This window comes from Ictidomys tridecemlineatus, chromosome 15 (assembly GCF_052094955.1).
Source record: "Ictidomys tridecemlineatus isolate mIctTri1 chromosome 15, mIctTri1.hap1, whole genome shotgun sequence".
Lineage (NCBI taxonomy): Eukaryota > Metazoa > Chordata > Mammalia > Rodentia > Sciuridae > Ictidomys > Ictidomys tridecemlineatus.
Genome location: NC_135491.1, coordinates 4,454,960 through 4,465,638, shown reverse-complemented (window position 1 = coordinate 4,465,638; position 10,679 = coordinate 4,454,960). Strand labels below are relative to the sequence as shown.

The 10,679-nt window shown below is 36.5% G+C and overlaps 1 protein-coding gene across 1 annotated transcript; it reads left to right on the top strand.

The window, feature by feature from the left end:
- Nucleotides 1-9,558: 9,558 nt before the first annotated feature.
- On the top strand, nucleotides 9,559-10,446 carry LOC144371008 (vomeronasal type-1 receptor 4-like). Its single transcript, XM_078033070.1, has one exon. The coding sequence runs from the start codon at nucleotides 9,559-9,561 to the stop codon at nucleotides 10,444-10,446; it is 888 nt and encodes a 295-aa protein (XP_077889196.1).
- Nucleotides 10,447-10,679: the final 233 nt, after the last annotated feature.

Below are 10,679 nucleotides of genomic sequence, written 5' to 3'. Positions count from 1 at the left end.
AGAATGATATGTCACACTTACAAAATTATTTAAAAATAATAATCTAGAGATAGCAATAGATAAAGTACAATTAAATTTTCCAATTAATTATTTAGGAGTTCTATTATCCTCAACCATGATCCATCCACCAAAAATTCAAATAAGAGTAGATCAACTCAAATCACTTAACGACTTTCAAAAGTTATTAGGAGACATAAACTGGATAAGACCTTATCTAGGCATACAAACAGAATAGTTGGGAACTTTATTTGATATCCTAAAAGGTCCATCAGGCATTAAAAGTCATTGAAACATGTATGGAAAATATGCATTTGGATAAAATTGATATAAGTTTACCATTATTATTTATTGTATTACCAACAAAAAAAATTCCTACAGGAGTATTTTGGCAAGAAGGTCCATTATTATGGATACATTTATCTTACTCTCCTAACACTATTCTTACGAGGTATCCTGAGGCTGTAGGACAATTAATATTCAAAGGAATAAAAGCAGCAAAGGGAGTGTTTGGAATTCCTCCCAATAAAATTATTACTCCATATACTATGGATCAAATTGATGAGTTAGCTAATGAGTTAAATACTTGGGCAATAATAATGTGCAAATCTAATGTTTCATTTGATTACCACTTACCATCCAATCCTTTATTGTCCTTTTGGTCATCATATCCTGTAATTTTTCCAAATATGCCAAGAAATACACCTATCATGAATGCTCCAAATATATTCACTGATGGGTCAAATAATGGCATAGCAGCAGTAGTTACACCTGATCAAACTTTTACATTTTTAGTACCCAAACAATCAGCTCAAAAGATAGAGCTTAATGCAGTATTACAAGCTTTTGTGATGTTTAAAGATTCTGTATTTAATTTGTTTTCTGATAGTCAGTATATAGTTAATGCTATAGTATCCCTTGAATGTGCTGGTAGGATTTCCCCTTCCTCTACTGTTTTCTCTTAGTTTTCCACTATACAAAGTCTAATCTGTGACAGAAAAGATTCATTCTTTATACGACATATCCAGGCACGTACAGGATTGCCTGGAGCCCTTATTTTGGGCAATGATTTAGAAGATAAAACGACACATGACATACATATTTTCTCTACACTAGAAGAAGCTACAAATTTTCATAAAAAGCTCCATTTCAATGCTAATACTTTACAAAAGTATTTTAAAATAACTAAGGAACAAGCTAGACAAATAATAAATACAATGTCAAAATTGTGTGACCTTTTTACCACAAGTTAATCTTGGAGTCAATCCTAAAGGAAAGATACCTAACCATATTTGGCAGATGGACATCACACACTTGCCTGAATTTGAAAAATTAAAATATTTGCATGTTACAGTTGATACTTCTTCCACATTTTTGGTAGGCTCCCTTCATACTGGAGAAAAAATTAAAGATATTATACCTCATTGCTTACAAAATTTTTCCACTGTAGGCATTCCAAAATAATTAAAAACAGATAATAGTCCTGGCTATACTTCTATCTCTTTTAAACAATTTTGCTCATCATTTGGCATTACTCATATAACAGGAATCCCATACAATCCACAAGGACAAGGCATAATTGAAAGAGCTCATCAAACTATTAAAATGTACTTATTAAAGCAAAAAGAAGGAATTGGGAAGGGTTATATATTCCCCAAGGATAAAATTAAAATAACCTTTTTTACTCTAAACTTTTTAAATTTGGATTCATCATGGCTTAGTGCTGCAGAAAGGCATATGTGTCCAAAAAATGTACATAAGCCCAAGGTACTTTGGAAGGATATTCTAACAGGACAATGGGAAGGTCCTGACCCAGTGATTGTCTGAGGTCAGGGGTCTGTTTGTGTGTTTCCACAGAAAGAACAGCAGCCGATTTGGATTCCAGAGAGATTAACTCAAGCGATTTCTACAGACCAAAAAGAAGATGATTTGGCTCAAATCCATAAAAGCTGATATCCAGAACACCAGTTTGGCTATACTCACATCTGCCACAGTGGTTCTCCCACACATGGAGGCTAATGAAATCAGGATTTCTTTTTCAGTATCTATTTTATTATTGCCCTTTCTCACATCATAAATTTCTATTTTGTTTTTTGAGCTCATACAGACCTAGGTTAATGTTTTGCTGATCAGTTCTATTTTTTGACTATGAAGTTTTAAAATATTGCAATGTTGATTTCACCTTTAAAAAGTTACAAGGCCTTTACTATTATGTTATGTGTTGTATGTATTATATTATGTGTGCACACTTGTGTTTTGTGTTGTATGTTTGTATGTGCATAGGTCAATATAACGTATATGATGAGCGTTTATGAAAAATGGATCAAATATTTTTTTTTCTTATTCATGTGATTTAAATGGTTTAATTTAAATTGGGTAAACAGGTGTTGAGGATTGTTTTAATATGTGAACAAAAAAGGAGGTTAACAGATCTGTTTACTTTCAACTTACCTTTTCATTTTATTATATATATTACAATAAATCTATTCAGGATAATGTGAATTGTTCATAAATTTGCTTTTTTTTAGTGCCTGCTAGAATGTTACATAGTTTTTACTTTAGCCATCATTGCCAGAATAGGTTTTCGTATGGCAAGTTCAGATGTCTCTGTCACCCCTTGCTCCCTATCTTGCCCCGTGATGGCTTCTATACATGCTCTCACCATTGCAATCCTTACTGATGAGAGGCTCTCATCAGAGCTGGACAGATGGTGGCACTATGTCATATAGTTATGTCAAGAGAAAAAAATTAATAAAATGTGACCGTCTTTTCAGTTTGGAGTACCATGATGAGCACTGCATGTAGGTCCTGCAACATGTTTCTGCTGGGTATGTGTGTCATAGTGCCCTTGTGGGTCATGTTTATACTACTTGGCTTTAGTATGCCTTGTCAATCAGCTTCCCAAAATGATTTTATGAATTTCAACAAAGGAGATGCAATTTTAAAATAAATAATATCGCATACATCCCCTTCTACAGGCAATAATATTTATTCTGTGAAACACAGTTTTATATTATGAGACTTTTGAGGTTTTCTCCTTCATTTTTTTCAATGGCAGTTCAAGGCAATAAAATTAACATAAGCAGACCTTCCAGAATTACCTTGTCTTACATATTAGTAGTGATTCATGTTTTTAAAAGAAAACAAAAAACATCAATATGTACTGAAAATGTTGATTCTGTCTCTTATGTGTTGTTGCCTCATCCAGGCTAACACCACTTCCCTCCTGAAATAATAACCTTCAGGGGTCATATATCCTGTCTCCTGCTCCTTCTTTCTCTTCTAACTCCCTCAGTCTTATCAATGTCTGGGCACCTCACAATCTAGGCTAGTTGTGGGGTCTAATGTCTTCAGTGGGAGAGGATCTTGGGAAGTCTGTGGGTAGGAAATAACAAGAATCTGTCTTCCCATCAACACTGACTGCACTGTTCCAGTTGTGGGATGTAATGGTTCTCCAGAATCTGTCTGGAATAACTGAAGGTTTGAAACTTCCAACATAAAGTTTGAGAGTTAAATTAATATAAATTTCAGACATTGAGAGCTTCATGGGTGAAATGCCATGAAACTGTGCCCTAAGTGTTTATTGGCCCTATTTGTCAGGAACTACTGACACAGAGGAAGGCATTCAAGGTCACATGCTCCCCAAGCATTCAAGACACTTCCTATCAGCCCCTGGGATGTAAAGGGGCCTATGTATCTATCTAAGTATCAATCTATCTATCATCTCTTATCCCCTCTTATTTTTCCCCTTTCTTCCTGTTGGGAAGCATTAAAGTCAGATGAAGGTATTTAAAAGTATTTCCATACAAAGTGCAATACAGAACACAAAAGGCATCATCTCAGAGAAAAACCTGAAAAGATATTAAGTTTACAAGTTCAGTCGAATCCATCATTCAGCAAGACTGCCTATGACTAGTAAAACTGAAAAGAAAACAAGCAAATTCTGGAGAAAGGGTAAAATATGTTTTCTAGAGAAATTATAGTATATTCATATGTCCAATTTTAAAACAAATAATCAAATGTAGGGTTTTTTAAATTTGAGGGTTAGACTGGGTACTCTGATAATAATCAAATAACTGAGTTAGATATAAATGAACTGGGAAGTGGTCCATCTAAATGACAAATAAAATACATAAGTCAACAGAGATTATTCCTGAGAAAGGCTGTATGGTGTTCCTAACAGAGAATTTTTTTCCAAAAACTATCTTTATAATATTTTAAATACCAAAAGAAGGCTTACAGAAATCCCTCAAGGAAATGTCAAAGTCAAATAAGATTGTATTTAGAAAAATTCTGAAATATATTCTGTAGCTATACAATAACTAAAATGGAAACTTCACTTGATGCATAGTTAGAGGGCAGCAGACAGATTATTGTAGGATTTCAGATACATCTTGAAACTGCAAGAGAAGAAAGAAACATTGTATCTATGACAATTATTACGTCCATCAATCAAAATAGAATTAATCATAGGTTATGGTAACCTATTGGCCCAGATTTTAAATTTAAAATATTTTACCATTAAGTATGTCCCTGTATGTATTTTTTGTATGACTGTCATGATTCCTACAACCTCAGCAACTTCAAAGAGAAGGCTTAATTTTCTAATCATTCTTTGATCAGAAATCTGAGGGCTAGGCTGGGTACTCTGATTAGGATATCACAAGGCCAAATTCACATTTCGTCCAGCCTGACTCTATTCCACAGATATAGTACAAGAAAAATTAATGTAGATTGCAGCAATTTATTTCTTATGACAGAAGACATAGGTGACCACGTTTATTAATTTTATTCAATATAGTACTTGAAATCCTAGCCTGAGCAATTAAGTAAGAGAAGGAAATAAAGGACATCCAAATAGGAAAAAGGAAGTCAAAATGTCATTGTCAGCATATTACATTGTTACATAAACTGCAGTCCTTTTCTCCAGTGCCATTCAATTCAACAATTTTTTTTGGGGGGGAAAGAAAGTTTTATTGCTTTGCCAGCAAAGGAGAAACACAGGGGACTCCTTTCTCAGGGCCTGTGATTATCCTCATCAGGGTAAATGTAGGGTTTTTAAAAGAGCATTCAAAAGCTTTTATCCAAGAGTGTCCTGGCAGAGGTCCCAGGTGAACCCTGGTAGTGTGTTGAAATTAACTTCTTAATTTGGGAGATAGTTACTTCCTAGATCCTCCTACATCTATTTCTGTGGTGAGTATGTCCTCAAGGACAGATAACTTGGCCTAAAAAGGATAAGAAAAAATAGTCTTGTCTCCATAATTCTATTAGAGAGGGAGAGAGGGAATAGAGAGGAAAAAAATGTCCCTATTAAAATAAGCCTTGGTGGGAGAAACTCACTCAAAAAAATATATTTAAAGCATGAGGTGAACCACCGTAACAATATGATCTTATGTAGAGTAAAACTCAGAGACATTGGGAAAAAACAATTGCAATTATTAAACAATTTTAGTAAAATTGCTGGATTTAAATCAACATGGGAAAATCAGTAGCATTGCTACATACCATTGGTGAATTATGCAAAAAAGAAATTAAGAAAACAATCCCACTTCCAATAGCTATAAAAATTGTCCACGAATAAATTCAATCAAAAGAGTTAAATGTTTCTACAATGAAAACTATTGATTAGAGAAATTAAAAAAGACACACAAAATGTTGAATGACATCCCATGTTCAATGATTGGAAGATCCCATATTTGTAAGGTGTTCAGAGATATTTGAGAGGGATGTCATTGAATCTGTAATCACTTAGGGTATGGACATGTAATAATATTGTTTCTTCTGATCCATGTAAATTGAAAGCCTCTCCATGTATTTGCTTCTCTTTCAGTTTCTTTTGTTAATGTCTTATCATTTGAAGTATGCAGATCATTCACCTTCTTGATTAAATTTATCTCTAAGTATTTTATTGTACTTGAGACAATTGTAAATGTGATTTATTAATTGATTTCCTTTTAAGATTGCTTTTTGGGCTAGAGAAACACTGTTGTTTATGATAAACTCATGTACTGCATCTTGAGTTCATTGTAATGTTTGTTAGTTCTCAAAGCTTTTGCATGGAGTCTTTGGAATATATATATAAATCCATGTAGATATATAACATCATCTTAAAACAGAAATTTTTACTTCTTCCTTTTCATTTTGTATTCCTTTTCTTTATTTCCTTGAAAAAATTCTCTTTGCTGGACTCCTATAATTATATTAAACAGAAGTGTTGAAGATGAACGCCCTTGCTGGTTCTTTAACATAGAAAGTTCTTGACTTCTCAATATTGTGTATTCTGAGACTTGTGACATGTGTCTTTATCATTTTGAAATAAATTATCTTAATTTTCTTTACTTTCAGATTTTTCTTCAAGAAAAATATTAAATTTTGTCCAAGTGACTTGTTTAGTGATGAAATAACCTTACGCACTATAAGTTCCGGCCTTTACCCTCAGGTGTTAGGGGGTGATCTCCTGCTTGAAATATGCAGTCTGGTAGCATCCTTGCTTTCCTACTGGCTTAATACTGAATTTTCTGACAGTCTGATTTGTGAGTGGCTTTAGGAGACATCACATAAATTCTAAACTCTCAAGGAACCCCACCCCAGGAGTACCTTCATTCCCACGTAACCATGCACCTCTTGTCTCTTTTACCTGGTGAACCCTATGTCTTGTTACCTCGTAGCTCTTTGGCCCTTGTACACTCACACTCAGCAGTGCACATTAACTTTTTCACTTTTCATGTCTTCCTTCTCTCTTTCGCTGTCTGCCCTCCCCTTCACAGGCCCTGCACCATCATCCTGTCCCCATTTCCCCTTTCCCATGTTGTCTTTTTTACCCATTTTATCTAACACCAGCATCACTGCCAAAAACACACCTGATTTCCAGACACAGGAGTTTGCCTGAATGGTAAACCTCAATGCATTTATTAAAATAACCTATTGTAAATATTGTTTTTGCAGGGTTGGAGACTCCTATGCTGTGCTCATTCCCTGAGGCTGATGAATTAATATTAGTGGCTCTGTTATAAATGAAAACAACAAAAATGTTCGATCAGGCTTGTTAAACCATCTGATCCTACTGCTGACCCTGGTGAGTAGACTATTATTACATTGTCAATTGTATGGGTATTTTTCTGTTTCTTCCTCCTGTCCTTCACGGACTCCCATATTGCCAGACTATATGTATTCATAAAATTATGATATAAATTGGAATTGAATTATGCAAGAAAGTCCAAAATAATTTATTAACATTTTGCGGATTAGTCCAATGACTGACTTACAAGTTGCATCATTAGCATGTTCTTTAATTCACTTGTATCTATTTTAAAAACTTCCCCAAGGTTTCATCTTGGAAAATAAAAAAGTAACTAGATTTGTGGTAGAAAATTTCCCAGGGAAGCAAGAAATGCATAGCTCACTGCCAGTCCTTCATATGACAGACCTCAGTATTTCCTGCCCTCTCCAACTGAGACCCTACATGCCTCCAGGGATCAGGGATTAGGAAGAGCCTCTCTAAACACCCCAGTATTCTCTCAAGCCATGGCAAGTGTCACCTGGGGAGGAAGTTTTCAGCAGTGTCCTCATGTCCCCAGCCTGCACGCCCATTGCTGCTACAGGCACAGTGATAATTGCAGGTCCCAGGGGAGGTGAGGTCACAGAGTCACAGACCCATATCTCAGGAGCTGGCCCCCTCCCTGCAGCATACATTATGGCCACTGAGGCCTCTGCACTGAGGTCACCCTCCTGGTAAAGAGAAAGGGCCTGGTGAGTAAGGCAACCTCAGTCTGAGAGCAGCATCTGTTAGGGAAATGCATCTCAGGAATCTGGGTAAGTGATCCCATCAGAACAGGGAACTCTGGATTTAGACCTATAGGAGCCACAGCCACACAGGAAGTAGAACAGTTGCTGATGACTGGGCTCAAGACAGGAAATATAGTAAGATTCCAGTCACAGCCCCAATCTCTTGTAGCTCCTAATTTAACTAAGGTGATCCTCACTGGCAGTGATTCTGTGGTTTAATTCAAGTGAAAATGAAAACTGATTCTCAAGATGCAGAAGGAGGTTGTCTTAAAATCACTCAGCTGCTCAGGTTTCATTAATGCTACACTTAATCTTCATGGTTCTAGAGATAAACCTGTAATCTCTCATGTTTCTTATATGGAATGGGAAAAATTGACAGAAATCTGCTAGTCCAGTGTAGGAAGTGATCTCATGGTGATGCTTGACAGTATATTTTCTCCTACTCTGAGCATGCTGCAGCTAACGGAGACAGTACTTGTACCCATCCTGAAGCCATCAGTGTTCTATGATTATGGTGAGGTTATTTCTTCTTTAATGTGGAATGAAACATGTATGTAAGAATGAACTTAATTTTTAAAGGTCTCCAACACTACATTTCAAGTATATGTTTTTTTATCCTTTAAAAAATATTCTCCTGATTGTAGTAAATTTACCCTCTGATCTAGGAATTTGACAGTACAGATGGGTGGGTGTGCAGGGGACATGTAGGGAAGCTCTTCACTGTGTATTCAAATTTTTTTGAACTTAAAATTTCTGTAAACAATGAAGTCATTTTAACTCATGAATTCAAATGGTTACAGAAATTCTATTGTTTAAAGGCACAAATATGTCAATGGATGACTCCTACTATAATATCATTATCCAGACTTGCTTCATTAAACGAGTTTTACCTAACTTAGTAATTAATTAACTCATATATGTATCTGTTGAAATCAGTGAATATTTTGTTTCTATTGTATGATCTTTTAACCCATGTTGCTGCTTAATATCCCAAGACATATGACAGAGCCTGGGAACATGACACAATTCTGTGATAGGGGCTATTGAATTTGTGTTCCTAACACACAAGCACCTGAATCATGGGGTAGCTGTCCTGATGTGCAGCCAGTCCTGTGTCCTGCAGGTAACTCACCATGGGTCAGATGCCTGCGGGGCTACAGTCCCCTCAGGACACTTGCAATTATTACAATATCTAAATGTTCCTTCATCATTTATATTGGATCAATATCAATCAATGCACAAATATAAATCTTACAAACAAATAGAAACATTTTACAATAAAAAGTTATAAAAATACAGCTAGATTAAAGCTAATAGAAATTCAGAAAAGCAGAAGTAAATAATGAATCTGGTTGAAGAACGCTGCTCATTAGCTTTAGAGATGTGTGGTGTACTATTCTGTCTCTGTTTCTGCTCAGCCAGCTTCAAGGCCCTTTAGTCTCCTAATCAGAGTGTGAATTTAGAGAGATGCTTAAACTCTGTGTACTCAAGTTCTGATGGTCATTATGAAAAGCCACTGTAGTGACTGCCTTATGTCATGAAGATTCAAGAATCACCATGTGCCACCTTCATAGCAGGAATTTATAGACTTCATACTTTTTGCTGTTCACACAAGCCACATTAAAACATGATAAAAAAGGGAAAATGTGAAGTAATGTTATGAGCAGGAACTCTGGAGAGTGGGCAATACTGAATTGTTGTTGACAGGACACATGCAGCCCAGGCCTCCTGTTCCCCTGCAAGACTCTCTGCATGAGACAGCAGGGAACTGGCAGGATGGCAGCCAGTGATGTGGCTGTAGGCATCATCTTTCTGTCACAGACTGTGGTTGGAACTCTGGGCAATTCCTCTCTTCTCTTCCATTACCTGGTCATTAAGTTCACTGGGTGCAAGGTAAGACACACAGACTTGATTCTTCAGCACTTGCTTGTGGCAAACTTATTAACTCTCCTGTGTAAAGGAGTTCCCCAGACAATGGCAACTTTTGGAATGAAAGGTTTCCTCAGTGATTTGGGGTGCAAGCTGCTTTTCTATCTTCACAGGGTGGGAAAAGGGGTGTCCATTGGCAGCACCTGCCTCCTGAGTGTCTTCCAGGCCATTAAGATCAGCCCTGGGGACTCCTGGTATTCAGAGCTTAAAGTGAAATCTCCCAAGTACATTGGTTTCTCCATACATCTGAGCTGGATTCTGTACATGTTTTTGAATGTTATGTTTCCTCTGGTCATGACAGGAAAAGGGAGTAACAGAAACATCACCAGTCTAAAAGATTTTGGATACTGTTATGTTGTTCGTGATGAGAAAACCTCAGACTTACTCTTTGTAGCATTGCTAACCTTCCCTGATGCCCTGTGTGTGGGGCTCATGCTCTGGGCCAGCAGCTCCATGGTGCTCATCCTGCACAGGCACAAGCAGAGAATGCAGCACCTTCATAAAACCATCTCCTCCAGGTCTTCTCCTGAATCCAGAGCCACCAAAACCATCCTCCTCCTGGTGAGCACTTTTGTCTCTTTTTACACAACTTCCTGCATCTGTCAGATTTGTCTGACTCTGATTTCAAATCCCACCTGGTTTCTGTTGAACACAACTGCAGTAATCACTGGGTGTTTTCCAGCTATCAGCCCCTTGCTGCTTATGAGCAGCAATTCCAATGCATCCAAGCTCTGACTCACTTGGATAAGGAATAGGAAAACCCTGTTACCATGAGGAACATGTGAATTGTTAGTTTTTGAACAATTCTTAATTCTTATCCATTCTTACCCACAAAATTGAAAGAGTAATTTATGCACAGGGATGTCACTTGTGAATGTGGTTTAAATATACACACTTGTATTTATATATGAGTGCACGTGTATATTTGTGTGTGTGTGGATTAAGTTTATAGCCATCAAGTAATATTT

Coding starts and splice junctions, on each gene's coding strand:
- LOC144371008 (XM_078033070.1), top strand. CDS start 9,559: ATGGCAGCCAGTGATGTGGCTGTAGGCATCATCTTTCTGTCACAGACT.